The 22,103-nt window shown below is 41.2% G+C and overlaps 2 protein-coding genes across 3 annotated transcripts; one reads left to right on the forward strand and one right to left on the reverse strand.

Moving 5' to 3' along the window:
• Positions 1–364: 364 nt before the first annotated feature.
• On the reverse strand, positions 365–22,048 carry LOC139388758 (uroplakin-1b-like). Of its 2 annotated transcripts, XR_011629330.1 has the most exons (9): positions 22,026–22,048; positions 21,049–21,129; positions 20,549–20,749; positions 20,275–20,349; positions 19,830–19,964; positions 19,234–19,413; positions 18,697–18,780; positions 17,735–17,842; positions 365–502 (listed from the first exon to the last, which is right to left on the reverse strand). XR_011629330.1 is itself a non-coding variant. In XM_071135665.1 (8 exons), the coding sequence occupies exons 2-8, from the start codon at positions 21,118–21,120 to the stop codon at positions 17,792–17,794; spliced, it is 798 nt and encodes a 265-aa protein (XP_070991766.1). In that variant the 5' UTR covers positions 21,121–21,129; positions 22,026–22,048; the 3' UTR covers positions 17,703–17,791. The 2 variants fall into 2 exon arrangements, 1 of the variants encoding a protein (XP_070991766.1); XM_071135665.1 differs by lacking the exon at positions 365–502 and having other exon boundaries at positions 17,703–17,842.
• LOC139388755 (rho GTPase-activating protein 31-like) lies at positions 5,865–17,637 on the forward strand. The gene is made up of 12 exons (XM_071135658.1): positions 5,865–6,656; positions 10,487–10,589; positions 10,866–11,010; positions 11,177–11,259; positions 11,362–11,469; positions 11,648–11,790; positions 11,975–12,182; positions 12,537–12,661; positions 12,889–12,945; positions 13,106–13,819; positions 13,940–14,115; positions 14,227–17,637. Exons 1-12 carry the CDS (start codon positions 6,557–6,559, stop codon positions 16,375–16,377), a joined length of 4,113 nt encoding a protein of 1,370 aa, XP_070991759.1. The 5' UTR covers positions 5,865–6,556; the 3' UTR covers positions 16,378–17,637.
• Positions 22,049–22,103: the final 55 nt, after the last annotated feature.

Consider the following 22,103-nt stretch of genomic DNA (forward strand, 5'->3'; position numbering starts at 1 on the left):
CATACAGAGCCTTCAGAAAGTATACAGACTTTTTCCACATTTTGTTATGTTACAGCCTTATTCTAAAATGGATTAAATCGTTTTTTTTTACCCCTCATCAATCTACGCACAATACCCCATAATGACAAAGCAAAAAGAGGTTAAGAAATGTTTGCTAATTTACTGCAAATAAACTGATGTCAGAGTTGCTTAAGTATTCAGACCCTTTATTCAGTACTTTGTTGACGCAACTTTGGCAGCAATTACAGCATCGACTCTTCTTGGGTATGATGCTACAAGCTTGGCACACCTGTATTTGGGGAGTTCCTCCCATTCTTCTCTGCAGATCATCTCAAGCTCTGTCAGGTTGGATGGGGAGAGTTGCTGCACAGCTATTTTCAGGTCTCCAGAGATGTTCAATCGGCTTCAAGTCCGGGCTCTAGCTGGGCCACTCAAGGACATTCAGAGACTTGTCCTGAATCTACTCCTGCATTGTCTTGACTGTGTGCTTAGGGTGGTTGTCCTGTGGAAGGTGAACAAAGATGTCATCAAGGCAAAGGGTGACTACTTGAAGAATCTAAAATATATTTTAATTTGTTTAACCATTTTTGGGGAGTTACTACATGATTCCATGTGTTATTTCATAGTTTTGATGTCTTCACTATTATTTTACAATAGGAAATAGTACAAATAAAGAAAAACCCTTGAATGAGTAGGTGTCCAAACTTTTGACCGTTAATGTAAAAAACTGAAATATTCCATTTACATAAGTATTCCGACCCTTTGCTCAGCACTTTGTTGAAACACCTTTGGCAGCGATTACAGCATCGAGTCTTCTTGGGTAGGACGCTACAAGCTTGACACACCTGTATTTGTGGAGTTTCTTCCAGTCTCTGCAGATCCTCTCAAGCTCTGTGAGGTTGGATGGGGAGCTTTGCTGCACAGCTACTTTCAGGTCTCTCCAGAGTTGTTCGATCGGTTCAAATCTGAGCTCTGGCTGGGCCAATCAAGGACATTCAGAGACATCTCCCGAAGCCACTCCTGCATTGTCTTGGCTGTGTGCTTAGGGTTGTTGTCTTGTTAGAAGGTGAACCTTCACCCCACTCTGAGGTCCTAAACTGCTCCAGAGTGCTCTTCATCAAGGATATCTCTGTACTTTTCTCTGTTCATCTTTGCCTCAATCCTGACCAGTCTCCCAGTCCCTGCTGCTGAAAAACATCCCCACAGCATGATGCTGCCATCACCATGCTTCACAGTAGGGATGGTGCCAGGTTTCCTCCAGATGTGACGCTTGGCATTCAATCTTGGTTTCTTTACACCACAGATTCTTGTTTTTCATGGTCTGAGAGTCTTAGGTTCCTTTTGGCAAACTCCAAGCGGGCTGTCATGTGCCCTTTACTGAGGAGTGGCTTCCGTCTGGCCACTCTACCATAAAGACTTGATTGGTGGAGTGCTGCAGAGATGGTGTTCTTCTGGAAGCTTCTCCCATCTCCACAGAAGAACTCTAGAGCTGTGTCAGAGTGACCATCAGGCTCTTGGTCACTTCTCCCCCGATTGCTCCCCCAGCCAGCTCTGGGAAGAAGGTTCCAAACCTCTTCCATTTAAGAATGATGGAGGCCACTGTGTTTATGGAGACCTTCAATGCTGCAGAAATGTTTTGGTACCCTTCCCCAGATCTGTGCCTCAACACAATCCTGTCTCGGAGCTCTACGGACAATTCCTTCGACCTCATTGCTAGAAATGTCTATTTTTCTTTTTTTTCTTTTTTTACATTTCTCTTCATCATCATAGGGTTTTGTGTATAGATTTCAGAGGATTTTGTTTTTATTTAATCCATTTTAAAATAAGGCTGTAACGTAACAAAATGTAGAAAAAATCTAGGGGTCTGTATACTTTCCAAAGGCACTGTATGTGTGTGTATACAGTTGAAGTTGGAAGTTTACATACACCTTAGCCAAATACATTTAAACTCAGTTTTTCACAATTCCTGACATTTCATCCTAGTAAAAAAAATCCCCGTCTTAGATCAGTCATTGTCCATTTGGAAGACCCATTTGCGACCAAGCTTTAACTCTTTGCAAGACTGATGTCTTGAGATGTTGCTTCAATATATTCACATACTTTTCCTCCTCATGATGCCATCTATTTTGTGAAGTGCACCAGTCCCTCCTGCAGCAAAGCACCCCCACAACATGATTCTGCCACCCCCGTGCTTCACGGTTGGGATGGTGTTCTTTGGCTTGCAAGCATCCCTCTTTTTCCTCCAAACATAACGATGGTCATTATGGCCAAACAGTTCTACTTTTGTTTCATCAGACCAGAGGACATTTCTCCAAAAAGTACAATCTTTGTCCCCATGTGCAGTTACAAACCGTAGTCTGACTTTTTTTTTTTGATGTAGGACTCGTTTTACTGTGGGGTCCTTTGCTGTTGTTCTGGGATTGATTTGTACTTTTCGCAACAAAGTATGTTCATCTCTAGGCGACAGAACGCTTCTCCTTCCTGAGCGGTATGATGGCTGCGTGATCCCATGGTGTTTATACTTGCATACTATTGTTTGTACAGGTGAACGTGGTACCTTCAGGCATTTGGAAATTGCTCCCAAGGATAAACCAGACTTGTGGAGGTCTAGAATTTGTTTTCTGAGGTCTTGGCTGATTTATTTTGATTTCTCCATGATGTCGTGCAAAGAGGTACTGATTTTGAAGGTCGGCCTTGAAATACATCCACAGGTACACCTCCAATAGACTAATAGACTCCAATAGACATCATTTGAGTCAATCAGAGGCTTCTAAAGCCATGACATCATTTTCTGGAATTTTCCAAGCTGTTTAAAGGCACAGTCAACTTAGTGTATGTAAACTTCTAACTCACTGGAATTGTAATACAGTGAAATAATCTGTCTGTAAACAATTGTTGGAAAAATTACTTGTCATGCACAAAGTAGATGTCCTAACCGACTTGCCAAAACTATAGTTTGTTAACAAGAAATGTGTGGAGTGGTTGAAAAACTAGTTTGAATGACTCCAACCTAAGTGTTTGTAAACTTCCGACTTCAACTGTATATATATTTTTGACTCATTACGGTTTCTGTCTGAACATTCCTATGAGTGCCACTTTCTACATCATAGCCGTTGCTCAGTGATAATTGACACTTCCGCATTGTGCTGTTTATTTCTGATAGTTTTCAAAACCTATGAAGATGTCCAGTGAATGCAAATATGCCATTTGTTGACGCAACACGGTACAGACTTGGATAGACATTATGCTGAATTTTATTCAATAAAAAACATCTGTTAAATTCACTGCTCTGTTTTGCTTGTTTACAGTGGGTCAAGTCATAGGGTATTGAGAGAGGAATTCTCGTTTTGTTACAACACCAACATTTTTTTTGAAAAAAGGTGCTAAATGGCCTTACTCTATATACAGTGTGGCTCTGACACTACCTAAGAAACATCAATGGTATGTCAATAGGGTGGCAGGTAGCCTAGCCGCTAAGAGTGTTGGTCCAATAACCGAAAGGTTGCTGGTTTGAATCCCAGAGCTGACTTGGTGAAAAATCTGTCTGTGCACTTAACCCTAATTGCTCCTGTAAGTTGCTCTGGATAAGAGTGTCTGCTAAATGACACATGTAATGTAAAATGAATTAATTTGGTAGTGCACTCATTTCTTGTTTGAACAAGGAGGGCAACAAGACTTTGAGCAGATCTACAGATTTCCAATAAACCATTTAAATCAAACAAATGTATAACTGTAGCAGTTCATTAAAGTTATTGTTCATTCATGTCTGTTTTCAGACCTCAAATGGTCTAATGTTGAGTAGTTCACATCCTACACCATTAGTGTTATAGATCCAGCTGTATGCTTCAATGTTAAATGAAAACCCTGAATGTCAATCAACATACCCAGTAGCCTTGTACACTGCTCAAAAAAATAAAGGGAACACTTAAACAACACAATGTAACTGGACTGGCCCGCCCGTCCCCAGACCTCAATCACACTTCTGTGAAATCAAACTGTCCACTTAGGAAGCAACACTGATTGACAATAAATTTCACATGCTGTTGTGCAAATGGAATAGACAACAGGTGGAAATTATAGGCAATTAGCAAGACACCCCCAATAAAGGAGTGGTTCTGCAGGTGTTGACCACAGACCACTTCTCAGTTCCTATGCTTCCTGGCTGATGTTTTGGTCACTTTTGAATGCTGGCGGTGCTTTCACTCTAGTGGTAGCATGAGACGAAGTCTACAACCCACACAAGTGGCTCAGGTAGTGCAGCTCATCCAGGATGGGACATCAATGCGAGCTGTGGCAAGAAGGTTTGCTGTGTCTGTCAGCGTAGTGTCCAGAGCATGGAGGCGCTACCAGGAGACAGGCCAGTACATCAGGAGACTAGGAGGGCAACAACCCAGCAGCAGGACCGCTACCGCCGCCTTTGTGCAAGGAAGAGCAGGAGGAGCACTGCCAGAGCCCTGCAAAATTACCTCCAGCAGGCCACAAATGTGCATGTGTCTGCTCAAACGGTCAGAAACAGACTCTGTGAGGGTGGTATGAGGGCCCGACGTCCACAGGTGGGAGTTGTGCTTACAGCCCAACACCGTGCAGGACGTTTGGCATTTGCCAGAGAACACCAAGATTGGCAAATTCGCCATCTTCACAGATGAAAGCAGGTTCACACTGAGCACATGTGACAGAGTCTGGAGACGCCGTGGAGAACGTTCTGCTGCCTGCAACATCCTCCAGCATGACCGGTTTGGTGGTGGGTCAGTCATGGTGTGGGGTGGCATTTCTTTGGGGGGCCGCACAGCCCTCCAAGTGCTCGCCAGAGGTAGCCTGACTGCCATTAGGTACCGAGATGAGATCCTCAGACCCCTTGTGAGACCATATGCTGGTGCTGTTGGCCCTGGGTTCCTCCTAATGCAAGACAATGCTAGACCTCATGTGGCTGGAGTGTGTCAGCAGTTCCTGCAAGAGGAAGGCATTGATGCTATGGACTGGCCCGCCCGTTCCCCAGACCTGAATCCAATTGAGCACTTCTGGGACATCATGTCTCGCTCCATCCACCAACGCCACGTTGCACCACAGACTGTCCAGGTGTTGGCGGATGCTTTAGTCCAGGTCTAGGAGGAGATCCCTCAGGAGACCATCCGCCACCTCATCAGGAGCATGCCCAGGCATTGTAGGGAGTTCAGACAGGCACGTGGAGGCCACACACACTACTGAGCCTCATTTTGACTTGTTTTAAGGACATTACATCAAAGTTGGATCAGCCTGTAGTGTGGTTTTTCACTTTAATTTTGAGTGTGACTCCAAATCCAGACCTCCATGGGTTGATAAATTTCATTTCCATTGATAATTTTTGCGTGATTTTGTTGTCAGCACATTCAACTATGTGAAGAAAAAAGTATTTAATAAGAATATTTCATTCATTCAGATCTAGGATGTGTTATTTTAGTGTTCCCTTTATTTTTTTGAGCAGTGTATTTAGGCCTACTTAATTGTATTGATGTTGTTTTTTAAAGCATTGGTTCATTCTTATCAGTTGAACATTTATTTCGATAGGAGGAAGCGTGCTTTAAACACGTGGTTGGAAAGCTTCAGTCTGCTGTAGAGGGAAAATGATGAAACAACTAAGCAGTCAGTAACAAGAACCATGTGTCCACCCCCCATCCTCATCTGCACCCTTCAAGCCCTCATCCCCCCCCCCCCCCCCCCCCCCACTTCCCTCTTCCTTCAGAACTGTTTTTGTTTTCCAAACAAGGCTCTCTGTACAGGAAATTGTGTACTTTGGGAGCATTCAGGAAGGCAGAGAGCACATTTCCTGTTAGGACCATGGCAACAAAAAAAGTGTGGATAAAAGGGGTCAGTAATCTCTAAACCAGAGAAACAGCAGTCAGCTATTCCCCTCCCCTGACTTCACTTCCCTCCCCTTCTCACAGTCTTGAAATTTCAAACCTCCGTGCCACTCCAGTGCCACAACTACCATGACCTTCGAAACATGGATAAATTGAAAACTGGAAGCAAGAAGGATAAAGAAACAAACACAGAAACAATATTCCTGCGCCTCACTGGGTACATCTCCACAGATACAGGGGAGCCAAAGAAAAGGGAGAGTGTCTGGGCGGAAGGAAAAGAGGAGCGAGAAAAGACAGAGGCAGACTGAGTAAAAAAAACTACAGCAGGAAACCAACTAATTCTGATGCTGTTTCTGCAAATCCTTCTGGGATAAACCTCTTCAGAAGACTGCCATTCCCAATCCACATTTCCAGATATTTCACAATTATAACTGACTATGGTTTTTCCCTTCTATTTTTGCTAGATTGATTTGGAAATGTATAAAGCACTAAAAAGCTAAAAGGAAAAGTGACGTCAACTTTATTCTTCTCACAAGGACTTTTCAGTCTCCCAAACTATTAGTGTCGTTGGTCAAGATGTGAGTGGATGAATCCTTTTTGGGCGGTTTGTATGGTTTTTACTTTTGGGCTACAATTTTTGCCTTTCCCCGGGTCTGTTGGATCAATGGTTGTATATTTGAGGATTTGTTCTGAACTCCTGGACTAATAACTGGATCCAGATGAAGAATAAAGGAGCCAAGCAGAGGTCCAAAAAGAAAGGATGTGACAATGCATTTGACTGTGACTTGACAGAACATCTACAGAATTCAGGAAAAGACGGTAAACTAGTTTCTTTCAATGTTTGTTATGTTGCTTCCCTTTCCTGCTGCTTCTCTTTTCTAGCAGATTTCAGCAGATTTCATCATGTCCCATAATAATGACCTCATGAATTCAGAATGCAAACAAACTTACAGCAACAGAGCCCAATTATTGGTCCATATATAGTCATTATTTAATGTGTGCTGGATTTATTGAGGGCATTGTCATATTTCATGTTTTCAGATTTATTAGACATAGTAATAACCTGAATAAACAACAAATAATAATAGTTATGATAATGACACAATAATAATACAGGATGATTTAGAAAACACCTTTTCAAATCCACCTACATTGAGAAAAGGTGTTCTCAGACCAAGCACTTAACAATTTAACAATTTGGGCTAGATTAGGTAGACATTTTATTTTTTATTGAGCTATTACAATGTTGGTACTTTGGTCTGAGAACAGCTTTTCTTAATTTCACAGCGAATTCTCGATGACTGTTCGATACAGGATATGTAATCGTGCAGTTGAATTATCAATACATGTTCTGTATGGAACACCTCTAAGGTTTTAGGAGAATTCTGAATTAGATTGAGCCTTATTCAACACCTATGTTTTCGGGCAAAGAATATGTTAAACCTCTGCTTTGGATGATTTGGTAAACTTAGTGTGAAATTGGTTAGGAAAGATCCCTGCTGTTTACATAGTTAACAGTTAGACAGTACATTATTTCATTTATTCAGGTAGGTGATGCAGATGTATGTTTCAATTTGGACATCAATGGACATATGTTTTACATTTCATGAAGTCCTTTATGCAATAACAGAGGGGATTTGTGACTTAGGGTGTGGCTCTTGGTGTTTTTGTCAACTTCTCACCAAGAGGCCTGCGTCTTGCTCTCTCTCCTCTCTCTCTGTCTCTCTCCCTCTCCGTCTCCGTCTCTGTGTGAGAATTCTGGGTGGGCAACACTGTTCATGGGGCAGTAGCAGCCGACAGATCATAATTCAGACAACAATTTGAGGATGGGTGTGTTTACCCAGATAGTTTTTGAATGGAGGTTAAAAAAAAGAAGAGTTATATGAAGTGAGGTCATGCGATGTGACTTGGAAACCTTTTCCTTTGAACAGATTGAACCGATTTAACAGCTAAACAGATTTGATAAAGTAGATCCTTTTTACACAAGACAATATGTTTCTGTTACAGGGGGAGAAGGGACTATAATTTACTGTATATGATCATATTTAGTTTTTATTTGTTAATTACAAGTGGCTTGTGATGATATCTGCTTCTGGTGACATGACACTGCGATATCAGCTGTTGTTGACTGTCACTAACTCTGTCTGACCCTAGACAGGGAAGAGAAAGAATGTTTATAATGACTTCATTTACACAGACAATTTACCTACGAGGATGTTATCCAATTTAACAATCAACAGCATCTTATTCAATAAGCCGTATTCTTAGGTTCCTTTTGAATCCACGAGAAGATTTCCAGGCAAGCAGGAGTTTTGTTCTGAGCAAATACTCAAAAGTAATGGTGAATCAAATCCCATTCGTACCAGGCAGCTACCATTTTGACCACAGGCATGTCAGTGCGAGTGTCTGTTCAGATGTGGGAGAACAGACTTTCATTCATACAGGCCATGGGAAACTCTGGGCAGATTGTTTCAAAGCTCCGAAGATGGAATGAATTGTTTTCGTTTTGCTTGGCTAATGTTCAGCTGCATATCAGCGACATCCTCATGTCTATGTGCTTACTGATTTTTTTTTGTTCGGGTTGAGTTGTGTTGTTCATGAGATATGTTAAGAGTATGAAAGTAAGGGAAACAATGTTTAAGCTGACATTGCCACTATGCCACTATGCCACTGTTCCACTATAAGGTATTGTATAGCTTATATACAATAGCTCTGCATTCTCTGGGGACAAGACATCCACGCTTGTCATTGTGTGGCTAAAATGTTAAACAATCCACTGCCACTGGGCCACGCCAATGGCCAGATGGTTCCTCATCTCATTGTAAAGAGTTCTGGGAAGGGCCTCATCATGGGGCGGCAGGTATCCTAGTGGTTAGAGTGTTGGACTAGTAACCGAAAGGTTGCAAGAACGAATCCCTGAGCTGACAAGGTAAAAAATCTGTCATTCTGCCCCTGAACAAGACAGTTAACCCACTGTTCCTAGACCGTCATTGAAAATTAGAATTTGTTCTTAACTGACTTGCCTAGTTAAATAAAGTATATATATATTTTTTTTTTAAGGGCCTTGTCTAGTGTATCTGTGAAGCGGGAATGCCTGGTAGCAAAGTGGGAAGTTGAGCTGTGTGTCTCATGCTTTCCTTGTGGAAAAGAGGAGCTTACAGGAACATTGAGCACTGTACAGCTACATTTCTCTTCTAAGGTTGTTCAATATAATGGTTTGCCGATTTCAGTCCAGAGTGGAATCATTTTGGCAAAACGAAGTTAGCTATATCCGTGTTTTTCTTTCAGCATAGCAAGGAGGTAGACTAACATATTAACTGCTGTAGTCTATGCTATACTGTGCAAAAGAGGAGCTATACATTTTTTATTTTCAGTTTAAATGTATTATAAAGGTGTTCCTTGATTTCCAATTATATATTAGTGTAGAAAGCGACCCTACGTTCCTCTTGAATACAGAATTGTAGATAACATATTTTAAGAAGAGAGATACCCCACTAGGGAATAAAGTTTCGAAAGCAATAGAGAATTGGGTGGAAACATTTTGAAAGGCCGTTTTCTATTAGAGGAAGTGTCACAAGTAATACCAGCTGCAAGGATTGGGTGTGTCCACCTTCCTCTGAAACAAACAAACCATCTTTTACTTCCTGAGAAATTCCACCTTCTTCACAATCAACAACCTTATGGAATAAAAAGCAGAGCTACTGTCTAAAGTATGTTTAGAAGAAATAAGTACTGATACAGTTTATACTAATGGCATTCGGTTTCTCCCAAACTGCCCTTCTCTATCCTTCTCTGCCATGGGTAAAAAGGGTTGACTCAAAGAATGAGCCAAAGATCCAGATTCTGTTTATAGCACACACAGTATTAAAGGCCCAGTGCTGTCAAAAAATGTGATTTTGTGTGGTTTATTTGTATTTCCACAATACGAGGCTGGAATAATACTGTGAAATTCTGAAAATGATTGATTGTGCCCTTTTAGTGTAAGAGCTTTTTGAAAATACAGCCTGAAATGTTTGCCTGTTTTGGTGGGATGGCGTTTTGGTCTCACCAGTCGGTAAATGAGTTAATAGACCAATAAGAGAGATCCAAACCTCTCTGCCAAAACCAGCAAGTTTTCTGTTTTCCCCTCCCCACTCAAATCACCCCCAGACAGTCCTAGCCAAAAAGCTATTTTTGTTTTTTGTTGACCATTTTAATTGAAAACAATCACAATAAGGTACTTAATCATTACCCAGAAATTATCTGATATCGAGATAAAATGGCTGCATTGGACCTTTAAACTGACCCTGTCTTGTTCACAGAGGCACTCCTCTTTCTGCGTCATGTCAGCAGTTGAAATGGAATGCCAGAATTTTCCTAACTGCTAAACCCCAAGTTGCCACGTTTTCCATTCACCTCCCTTGACTGAGAAAGTAGCCTATTACAGAAAACCTATATTACGATTTCTCTCATAAATCATAGCTTATTCACATAACTTAGTAAACAAAATCATAGTGACGACAGTGTTATATGTTGACCTTCACCGCTCAAAATCTGTATGTTGCCAGACTGGACCCTCCATTTTTTGGGGGGGGGATTTGCTAAGTATGTGTGTCTTTTGATGTTGAATGTATGGTTAAAACAATCTTTTTTTCAATCTTTTTTTTTAGTTCCTCAAGTTTTAAGGACATGTGCAGAGTTCATTGAGAAACATGGTGTTGTGGATGGAATATACAGGCTCTCGGGAGTCACCTCAAATATCCAGCGACTAAGGTAACTATTTTAGCCACATAAAGTGCCTTCCAAAAGTATTAGGACAAGGAAGTCACAGTTGGTGTTTGGTGCTCTATACTTAGCATGTTTGAACAGTACGTTTATAGATTTAGGATATTGTGAACATACCTTGTTGGACAACTTATGTCTATGCAATATAAACACGTTTCTACATTTCAATCTTACAAAACATACATATACATTACTAGAGGAGTGTGGAAGCGTCATACGTCTCCAGATGTATTGATACCCATGTGTTTGTGTTATTACTTACAGACAGGAATTTTGCTCTGAGTTGTGCCCTGACCTCACAAAGGAGGTGTACCTCCAGGACATCCACTGTGTGGGCTCCTTGTGCAAGCTGTACTTCAGGGAGCTACCCAATCCCCTGCTCACTTATGAGCTTTACAAGAAATTCACTGTGAGTACTGTTCAAAGAGGTAGGGTCTCTACCTGTCTGTAATGCGCCCCCTTTGTTAACCAGAATGTCTCTTTGATTTATATTAGGAATGAGTCCTTTAATAGTGAGTCACATTCAAAGAAAGAATGACAAGCGACATTGATAATACTTGACTTTTACTGTGTAGGACGCCGTCTCAGTCCAGGAGGATCATGAAAGGCTACAACATATCCAGGACGTCATTAAAGAGCTACCACTCCCCCACTTTAGGTAAAACTCACTTCAGCCCTTTTGCTGCCTCTGTGATGTACCTTTCCATTGTTTATATGTGGTTAAAAAGCTAAACAAATTGTGTTTGTCCTCTCTCTTCAGGACTCTGGAATATCTTACCAAGCATTTGGCCCACCTGGCCACCTTAAGTCCCCAGACTAACATGCACACCCGCAACCTGGCCTTGGTATGGGCTCCAAACCTATTGCGGTGAGCTCTACACTAATTGTATACAAACCAACATCATCTTATCCAAGAACACACTAAAACACTTGTATGATAACTATATTTTCTTCTTCCATTTTGTTTGAGTTATACTCCAGCTGATATTTAATGTAAAATACCTCCTTGGTTGTGACTGAAAGCATTTCTGCTATGTGTTTTGTAGCTCGAAAGATATTGAAATTGCATCCTGCAATGGGGACATGGCTTTCCAGGAGGTGCGGGTTCAGCAGACTGTGGTTGAGTTCATTTTAAATCACACTGAGCAGATCTTCAACCACGCAGCTGCACCAATAAAAATGAAAGAAGGTATGCTGTTTGAAAGTGTTGATTGTGTGCATTTAGAGATTTCCTGAATGTTGCCCTCTGGCTTGTTGCCCTCTTATCCTAATTTTATGTTGCCATTGGAAAACACATTGTATTTACTGTCCTCCTGTCCTCCTTTCTACCTGATGCCAAAAGGAATTTTTTTTAAGACATTGTTTTGCTACAGGACCCAGTTTGATGTGTGGGGAGAAGTATGCCACTCTTCCTATCAGTGGCCAAGGTGGGCCAATGAAGCTGATGAGCCTAGAGGAGGCCCAGGCCCGCTCCCTGAACCCTAACCACCCAGCACGGAAAGAACAACAACGGGACAACAGTCTACCTGACACCAGCGCTGCCACACTATACCATACCGCCATAGACATATCGGATACCAAGTGAGATGAATGAGAATTCAACTGACTGATTTATTTAGTATACTTAACAAACATGCTTAATACACATCCTCTGGGCTGACATGCACCTGGATATATTTAGCAGTGAAAACATGAATCAAAAACACCTGGTCAAACATAGTATACAATCTAACAATAACCCCAAAACAGAGTACACAGTAAAATTCCCTGCAAATAAGTCTAGGTTGATTGTACTGTTTTAGCAATATGTATGTTAATTTGTATTGTTTTGTTATACATTTAGCTTCTGCTCTTCAATGCACACATTGAACTTCAACAAATAACATCCAAACAAGCCATGTTGTTAACGTACTTCATCATCTCCCTGTCTGTCAGAGGAAAGGTTTCTGGGAAATCAAAGAAGTGGAAGTTCATCTTCAACCTGGGCAAGTCTGTGACGGACTCTAAGGGAAGACTGAGCCGGAATGGGAGTGTGTTCATGAAAGCACAGAACATCACAGGTAAAGCATGATGAATATGCTTATCAACCAATATAGTGAACCCCTTTTCGCTGCTAAGGCTAAATTATATATCAAGGTTGCAATAGAATGTGTCCTATCTTACTATGTTTCCCATGATAAATTGAATGATCAAATGAAAATTAATATCACACAAATAAACATGCTACTTGAAATAATTGAGATTATGATACAGAATTAAATAACATGACTATATTGTTCGTTCACAGAAAAGGCAGCTATCCGACCAGCGAGAAGCATGGACTCTTTGTGCTCTCTGCAGGCAGGTGGGGCTGAATGCACTACATTGTATACAAAACACTTGTGTCATCGTTAAATCTACTCACAGCAGTTCTCTCTCCTATATACAAATCTTAATTTGCTTTGTAAATAAGGCTGAGATGATGTGTATCTAACATTTTGCTTCTCATTTGATTTCCAACACAGATGATGACAAGGTAGGAAATTTCAGCTCAGCAGGCGGGGCCAACGGTTTCTTTGCGCCCGGCATAAAATCCAGAACACTTGAATCTGGCACGCTCCATGATGTCAGTGAACAGGACCAGAGGCGGGAGTTTGAGATGAAGAGATTGAGCGAGGCCACAGGTGGCAGCAGCCCTAATATGAAGAGAAGGGGCTCTCCAAGTGTCTCACCACCACAGCAGAAGGCTCTACCCGAACAACTGAAGGTTTTCAAAGGCGATGATGACCTCAGCAGCTGCCAGCCCAGTTCCCCTAAGAACAGGAGGATGCTATGTTCTGGCTCCACCCACAGCAGTGCATCCAGGCCCTCCTTCCCTGGAAGTCTCTTTCCAGAGTCCTCCCCCAGGCATCAGCGCAAGGCTCTCAACATATCAGAGCCCTTTGCTGTATCTGTGCCCCTGAGGGTGTCTGCAGTCATCAGCTCCAACAGCACTCCCTGCAGGGCACAAGGGAAGGAGAGGCCTGCTGCAGCTGCTCTGAAACCAAGCAGAGAGACCTCCCAGTCAGAGCAGAGTGACAGTAGTGGCAGCTCAAGTTACAGAGAGCACCCCCTTGGAGAGAGCAGTGTTGTGAGTGAGAGCAGTATCTACAGTAACAGCAGCTCAACCCCAGTGGAAAAGGAGGAGAGACCAGCAGAGAGGGGCAGAGAGGAGGCAGATTTCAAAGGGGTGACAGAAGGTAGGTCATGTTCACCTGTTTACATAGAAAAAAGCCTGCGCTCAGATTAAAAACCTTTCTCATCATCCATGGTAATATTGTCTATTAATAAAATAATTACATATCTATTTATTTTATTAGTTTCAAGAAGTGAAGGAGAGGTGAACAATGTTCAAGGGAAGGTGGGAGTATCTGACCTGAGACAGTCTTCCACTCCCACCACAAGAGAGGAAGATCAAGAGAAACTGCAAATTCCTGGGAAACAACTGGACAACCCGCCAGCACCACAGTATGAGCCAAAAGAACTGACACAACTGGTATGTTTAATCTCCAGTTTAACACTGTGCTTCATCACAGATAATATACAAAGAATAACACAATGACAATGACTGCTGCTTTAATAAGCATTTGTAATTCATGTTTTGCAGGAAATGGGATCTTTACCTATCAAGGAAGAGCTGTGGTCTGACCTCCATCTTGAGCTGAAAATTACTGAGCCTGAGATTGACATTATGGACGAGGAGTTTATGCCTGTTTTCTGTTCCACTAAGAAAACTTGTGAGGATGTCAAGGAAATGCCAGATGCTCCAGCAAAAAGAAGAAGCAGCCTTCCAACTCACTCATTATTATATAAGGGACAGCCTTTGATGCCCACCAGGCCTGCACTGACCTATCACGGTGCTGACACTGTAGCACATTCAGCAAGAAAGCACTCCTCAGACACACAATTTCCAAATGACAAAATGTTACATTTCACGGTTGGCACAGATATAAAAAATACACTTCTACACGCTGCGGATTCAACAGATAAAACAAAAAAAAAACTACACACTTCCTCAAAATCTAAGCTCCCAGAAACCGATAAACCCACTTTTGTCAAGCCACGGCCTGTGGTTACTCACCTCGCAGAGCCAAGTTTACATTCTACTCAACAAAGCCAGGTCACAAAAAGTTTGCAGCCAGGGGATGTCGTAACAGACATAGGCACGTCTGTAGCAGAGAAAGGAAAAGAGCCATCGGGGAAAAGTAAAAGTCAAGATGGGGTCAAAGGGGTTTTCCATGACAATGGAAAGAATGCTTTGTCAGTTGTCATGGGAGGCATTGAGAGGCTTTCAATATGTTTGGAAGAAAGAGCCCACCACACCTTGGGGCTACCACACCAAGACGATGAGGATGGATGTGGAGGACACTCCGAGTTGGAGGACTTGGAGGAGGAACCTTGGGAGGAGGTCTTCCGCTTCACCAAACAGTGGGTGACCAGTCCTCTCCATTCACCCACACTTAAGGATTTGTTTGGAAAACTAGATGTGTCGTCGTCTTGTTCTGCAGGAGAAGGTTTGAGCTCCAAAGAACTAAATGTTCCTCCTCTATCTAGAGATGACAATTCAACAAATGGATCATGTCCTTTTAGGAGCATAGAAGTGTTCCCAGGAAAGAGGTCCCAGGCATGCAGCAGCAAAACAGAGACCAAAATCACACATCTACTTCCCTTACCCTCCAAAACCACCCTGGTTGGTGATGATGCAACGAGAACACAAAGAGGAAACAGCTGCACAGCCAAACAGAAAAACACCTCCTCCTCCCAGAGGTTTCACAGACAGACGTCTTCTGAAGCATCTCATTCAGGAAAAATAGAGCAGAACAGCTTTTCCAAACACAGGCCCTACTCACTCAATTTGGATTTAGGACATCGACGCATCAGAGACATTTCCAATCAGCAAAACCTTGAATCAGCTGAGTTGTCCTCCATTCAGAGAGGGGCAGTGACACTGTCTGAGACCAAATCGAACGGCCTGTCCCAGGAACTGGAGCTGTTCCTGAGCCATCGACAGGCCCCTGTGCGCCGGAACTCGGCCCCCGTCAGTGTGTCGTCTGTCAGGACGGCCTTCATGGTAAAAACGTGTCAGGCCAAAGCCGTGCCTGTCATCCCCCCCAAGGTGCAGTACAGCCACATACCTCATCCCAGGCAAGACAAGGGCTCTGGTGCAGGAAAGGGACCAGAGAAAGAATTCACAAAAACCAGGGGAGATAAACTAGATCCTGTACCTCTTCTTCCCTCTATGAGGGATCTAAAGGAGGAGTTGGAGAATAAGGAGCCAGTGCCCAAATCCCAGATAAGGCAGCCTATTGCAGAGAAATGTACAGAGACTAATAAAACTACACCTACTTCAGACCCACCGGTGCTAAGAAGGAAACGCTCTTCCAATGCAGAGGCCTTTTCTGATTGTCCAAGACCTGAAAGGTCTACGGTTCTACAAAGGCCATCCTTTAGGAACCGCCAGAGACCACAGAGCCTCATCTTGTTCAGTCCACCCTTTCCCATCATGGATCACCCACCACTGGGGGATGATGCCAAGCTCATCCTCTCGCCCATCAGACGTCCAACTGAAACATCAACACTTGATGTCTTTTCCAAAAAGATGGCAGAGAACCTCAGGACCCCAGAGGGGGTGACCCTGCGGAACAAAATGACAATACCCAAGAGTGGACAGAGACTGGAGACCTCGACCAGCTGCTTTTATCAGCCACAGAGGAGGTCCATGATATTTGACAGCAGAAACCACAGGCAGATTGAATGAGACACCGGACAGTTTAACCTCAGACTATGTTTCTCAACACTACTCTGGTTATCCTCCTTTTAATCCACCCTGTTCTTGGACTTATGTACATGATTTGAACAATACTAGGTCTATAAATCTACCTTTTGATATGAAACTATTTGGGGAAATTAACAGTTTCCTTGTTTCCAATGCTCCACCAATCACCTCTCTATCCTGCACTAAAAGAAGTCATCTGGACTCGTGGTATGTGAAGATGTGTGTATTTCCTTCAGCCCAAATCACATGCAGTAATTATCAATATTTAAATGATTTTTTTTTTTAATCAAATGTTAGACATATTTTGTAATGTGCATATGAAGGATAGACAGCCAAAAAGAGGAAAATGTTACATCAACCCATATTGCCATTGGTATTTCAGAAAAGCCATGTACCGGTAGTTTATTTGTTTACATCTCGTCATTAGCAATCACAAGATTGCCTTTTGGCAAATAGAGTTGTGCCTTCAGTACTAGCTAGCTACTTTGTAATTAGTTATACCTTATGTCTTAAATATGTTGCGAACTGAATAATGACTTCATATAGTATGAACCCGCTGACCTCCAGCTATTGTCACTGTGATCAGCTTTTATCCTAACAGTATCAGGGTAGTGTTTTTCAACATTCTATGTAATGAGAACTGCAGAAAACTGCTCTTTTAGTTTTAATTGTATCATGGACACTAATAGTATTTATTTATCCAATTATTACTCTATAGATGGTCATTAACACACTTGACCAATTTTTAGTTGTTTTGTTGTTGTTACTTTTAAGATGGACAGTGTGTTCTCTTTATAGGTTTGTAAAAGTAACGTTTTGGTAAAGTCCGATGTTCTTTTAGAATGAGGAGGACAGATGACAGAAATACCTAAGGTAAAGTGTCTGATCGATAACTTTATCTTAAAAACAAAGCTTTGCTGAGAAATGTTTTGAGTTATAATCCAAAGGAATTGAGGGAAATGGATGTGCTGGCACTTATAATGGTGTAGATTGTGAAAAAGAGGACTCAAACACTATGCATTAAATGTTGTGAAGATTTAAAAAGATATCAGAACAGGGATTCTGGTTGTTTGCAGCTGTGTTGACATAATACTACACTTGTAACCTGTACAATTTTGTATTGAGCAAAATTGAATGTATTATGTATAGCAACAAAAAATGAACAGTACAGATTATTGTATGGGACAATTTCCTAACTTTTTTGAGAAAGGTCATTTGAAAAATAAAATTGTATTTAGTACATTTATTGGTTCTTTTCATTTTGATTAGAGACATTAAAATGTAATGAATTGTAAGGTTATTAGTTGATCATAACAAAAAAGTGTTATATTTGCATTACTTCTTTACTGGTAGGTCTGAACTGCAGTTTATTTGAAGCTTTCTTTGTCGGTCATCCTCAGATATCCAACTGAGTGTAGTGGAAAATGACTCCCAGTATCACAAAGAACTGCAGGGGAAAACAAAGAAAACCCTTGATCCAATTCTCCATGTCGCTTTTTTCTTCTTTTCCCCACCACATTTAAAGGGGCAATCAGCAGTTGCTACATCAATTTTTGAGATGATAAATTCGCTATATGTACCCACTGATTCTCATGACTCATGAGCTTAGTTTAACTGTTGTACTCCATCTGAACCCAAAATATAAGCGTGTTTAACGCAAATCAGATTTTATTTATCACATGTGCCAAATACAACAGGTATTTACCGTGAAACGCTTACTTACAAGCCCTTAACCAACAATGCAGTTCAAGAAAGAGTTAAGAAAATATTTACCAAATAAACTAAAGAGAAAATGATAAAAAAGTAACAATAAAATAACAATAATGAGGCTATATACAGGGGGCACCGGTACCGAGTCAATGTGCGGGGGTACAGGTACTTGTAGGTAGGGGTAAAGTGACTAGTGTTTGTAAACAAAGTAAATGTAAACAAACACTGTATAGCCTCAAAACATGGTTAGAACTCCCATTGTTATGTCATGGATGGTCAGGTCTTGCATCCATTGCTCTGTTTCTGAAATTGAGAGTGATTCTATTTCTCCAGCCCTATCCTTCACTTTTTAAAAATCTAAACAGTGATGGGGACATTTTTGGATATTGTTTCTACTGCTGATTGGCCCTTTTAAGGGGAATTTTAAGTAATGCCATTTTACAATATTTAGGTCTACATGATGAAACAAAACGTATTTTGATTAATGCATACATTGTCTCAATTCTAGAGCAACTACATTTGTTTCTGCAGTGCAGATTTGTTTGAATACTATAATATTGCATACAAATGGATAAGGAAGTCTGTACTCACTGTCCAACACAATATGGCGAATCCAAACCACGAGACTCCAAAGCCGTGTGTAATCAAAGGACCAGCAATGTAATCATAACAACCCTAAAAGAAAGATAGATGACATTTTATATTAGAGCATTGTGCTGTTTAATGCAGCATAACCCCTCTAGGCACTTCCATCATTTTACCACACTTTATTCAGATCGATGCAAAAAAAAAAAAAGTATTAAATGATTCTTCATTGTCCGTTCATGGAAGAACTATTCACAATAAAAACTCAGTAAGTCACTTTATAAAAAATATTACTTATGATTTTTTTCAATGAACAATTATATGTATTTTCATGGTAGCTTGAACATTAAATGATATATCACGCTGGCAATCCTAGCTAACGTTAGATAACGTTATTTACTGCTAGCCAGCTTGTTAGCTAGACCTTTGCTAAACCATTTTTGCTGCACTCCCTCAGTCTTTTGGGGTTTGTGGGGCACTCAATAATGAGGGGATGATCAACATTTCAGTGTGGTCACTGACAAAGTCAGCTTTGAGAATTACCTGTGCATGCAGGAAAGGGCTAACCCCAATTTTGCAGGCTTCTAAATGGCTGATGGCTCCCATAGCATCCTGCTGACAGCATTGTCTGGGCCAAGGATTATCAGCATCTGTGTTCTGCTGCCTGAAGTGGGACTCATACTTCACCCAATCCTCTGGCCCGTACACTCCACAGCACTTAGACTGCAAGAGGAGCACTCTGGTTACTAAAATGCGTTAGTTAATAGGGACAGTTCAAGACCATAAACGATTTTACATTACCAAACTGTGATAGCATAGAACAGTAAGTAAATAATAAATCATAATAAAGTAGTCAGTACCACTGAGCAAAAACTGGTTGAATCAACGTTGTTTCCACATAATTTCAACCCACAAATTTGATGTTGAATCAACATGGAAAACTGATTGGATTTGCAAAAAGTCATCAATGTAAAGACATCTAATCTTTTTCTCACCCATCTTTGAACCTAAATCCAATGACATGGTGACATTTGTTGTTGATTTCACATTGAATTTATGTTAGTTGTCAACTCAACCAAATGCAAATCAAAACTAAATGGAGAACTGATGTCTGTGACCAGTGAGGCAGGCCTCGCTACCTCAGTCATGAACCGGTTCCATGCTTCTGTTATCCCGTTGATTACATAGATCTGGTCCTGGGTGCTGGGCAGATTATCTGGTAGAGGTTTGTTGTAGTTCTGTAGCATTTGCTTCAGGAAGAGTTCAGGGACAAACTGAGGAGATGCATCAAAATGTTGAGAAGATAGCCAAACACTGGTTTATTTACATTTTTTATTTAAACTTTATTTAACTAGGCAAGTCAGTTAAGCCCTATGGGATTCCCGATCACGGCCGGTTGTGATACAGCCCGGGATCGAACCAGGGTCTGTAGTGACGCCTCTAGCACTGCAATGCAGTGCCTTAGACTGCTGCGCCACTCGGGAGCCCTAATTCCATTTTTTTTATCATAATATTGAGTACAGCAAAATCTGAAATATAATATGCCAAGACCATTTTAACAATATATTAATCTTAATGATTTACCCAGTCTTTATGTGTTGCAGCAGTAATAGCTGATGCCACCTCAAATGCATATATGATCACCATCAGGAGGATGTACTGCAGGTAAGACCATTAAAACAAAAACATGTCTGAGTCATGGGTTTTCTGGCCAAATGTTCCAGCAGGCCAAACCAATTATGTTTTTCAGTCAAAAGGATAATATTACAATGCCTTTAATAACATAAGTATAGAGGCATAGAATGTGTTTAACATATTATTGTTGGAGATGTGACAGGGGTATAGCAGAACAACTCACAGCAAGTAGGATATTTCTTTTGGACACAACTATGGCGTGCATTCCAAAGATCGATGTGCAGAAAAGGGCAAACCCAGTGAAAAGGCCTATCCAGGCTCCCCTCCAGATGCTGTCATTTCCTGTAGCATAGACCAAAACATACAATCCGGCTCGATCCGATATGAAGAAGATACACATGGCCATCAAGGCAATCCCGCAGCACTGAAAACAGAGGGGAAGGGGGATACCTAGTCAGTTGTTGAGACAAATGATATCAGAGGTAAAGTCTTTTTTTAAATTATTTTTTTAAACCTTTATTTAACTAAGCAAGTCAGTTAAGAACAAATTATAATTTACAATGATGGCCTACCAGGGAACAGTGGGTTAACTGCATTGTTTAGGGGCAGAACGACAGATTTTTATCTTGTCAGCTCGGGGATTCAATCCAGCAACCTTTAGGTTACTGGCCCAACCACTAGGCCACCTGCTGCCCCTCACTATTTCATATTTGTCAAACTTACTGCAATGACCAAATTGCCTTGGATAAGCAAGGCCCTAAAGCAGCGGTCCTTGGTGTCCAAATCAGGTGTCATGTTTCTTCTCTGTATCAAAAGTAAAGCATAAATGAGTAGAAGTGCTTAACATTTGTGCGTAGACGGTTATAAACTAAACCAGTCACTATAGTCAAGGTAGTGGCATAAACATTTGTACATCTATAAATGTATTAATGAACAACAAGTAAATTCTAAAAGTGCAAGACCAGACTGAACTTAAAACCCAATGTGTTATGATGATTCAGGTGACTCTGTGGCCTGTAAATACAGGTGTGGATCAAATGTACATGGTGTCAGATTGAGAGGTGTTGTTGTTCTCAGGGAGACAGGAATCTGTGTGACAGCAGAATCTCATGAAGAAAATAGAACTATAAAACCGACCAGTATGATTAATACCGGTCTACAACCTTCTTTCAGAAAGACTGAATACTAGATCTATCAGAGAGTCAGACAAAATCACTCATTTTCATACAAAACCCTATAATCCTGTAAATAACAGTGTTAGTAGGGAACTGATCCGTGCCCTGTCATTGCAAACCACAATACAAGTGGAGACCCTACTAAATTAAACTCAAGAATTGTCATGCAAGTTGCAAAAAAAATGTAAAAATGTTTACAGTAAGATGTATTTGGCAACAACAGTAGCCCAGGCAAAACTGAGGTACAATCTAGATCAACTCACAGACCTCTTGACCTTCACGAGTATCCCATTATTATGGTACACTTAGAAAACAGGTTCCAAATGGGTTATGCAGCTGTCCACATAAGAGAACCTCTATGGAAAAGGTTCTACATGGAACCCAAAAGGGTTCTACCTATGGGGACAGCCGAAGAACCCTTTTTGGTTCTAGATAGCACCTTTTGTTTTCCAAGAGTGTATTTTAAATATCACTGAAGTGTCATATGTGTAGTAAATGTGAAAACAAACACAGATAAAGGCTTACCTCGGTAAACGGAGTGACCTGTGAGACACATCCACAACCAAATAAAGAATGAACGCTCCCCACGACTGGTCTTTCATT

This window comes from Oncorhynchus clarkii, chromosome 29, assembly GCF_045791955.1.
Source record: "Oncorhynchus clarkii lewisi isolate Uvic-CL-2024 chromosome 29, UVic_Ocla_1.0, whole genome shotgun sequence".
Classification (NCBI taxonomy): Eukaryota; Metazoa; Chordata; class Actinopteri; order Salmoniformes; family Salmonidae; genus Oncorhynchus; species Oncorhynchus clarkii.

What these genes read in the sequence shown, in the direction of transcription:
- LOC139388755 (XM_071135658.1), top strand. Translation starts at nt 6,557, where the DNA reads ATGAAGAATAAAGGAGCCAAGCAGAGGTCCAAAAAGAAAGGATGTGAC. An exon ending in ACAGAATTCAGGAAAAGACG is followed by an intron (nt 6,657 to 10,486) that starts GTAAACTAGTTT and finishes CTTTTTTTTTAG; the next exon opens with TTCCTCAAGTTTTAAGGACA. An exon ending in AGCTTTACAAGAAATTCACT is followed by an intron (nt 11,011 to 11,176) that starts GTGAGTACTGTT and finishes TTTACTGTGTAG; the next exon opens with GACGCCGTCTCAGTCCAGGA.
- LOC139388758 (XM_071135665.1), bottom strand. Translation starts at nt 21,120, where the DNA reads ATGACACCTGATTTGGACACCAAGGACCGCTGCTTTAGGGCCTTGCTT. An exon ending in AAGGCAATTTGGTCATTGCA is followed by an intron (nt 20,750 to 21,048) that starts GTAAGTTTGACA and finishes CTCTGTTTTCAG; the next exon opens with TGCTGCGGGATTGCCTTGAT. An exon ending in GCCCTTTCCTGCATGCACAG is followed by an intron (nt 18,781 to 19,233) that starts GTAATTCTCAAA and finishes TCTTTCTTTTAG; the next exon opens with GGTTGTTATGATTACATTGC.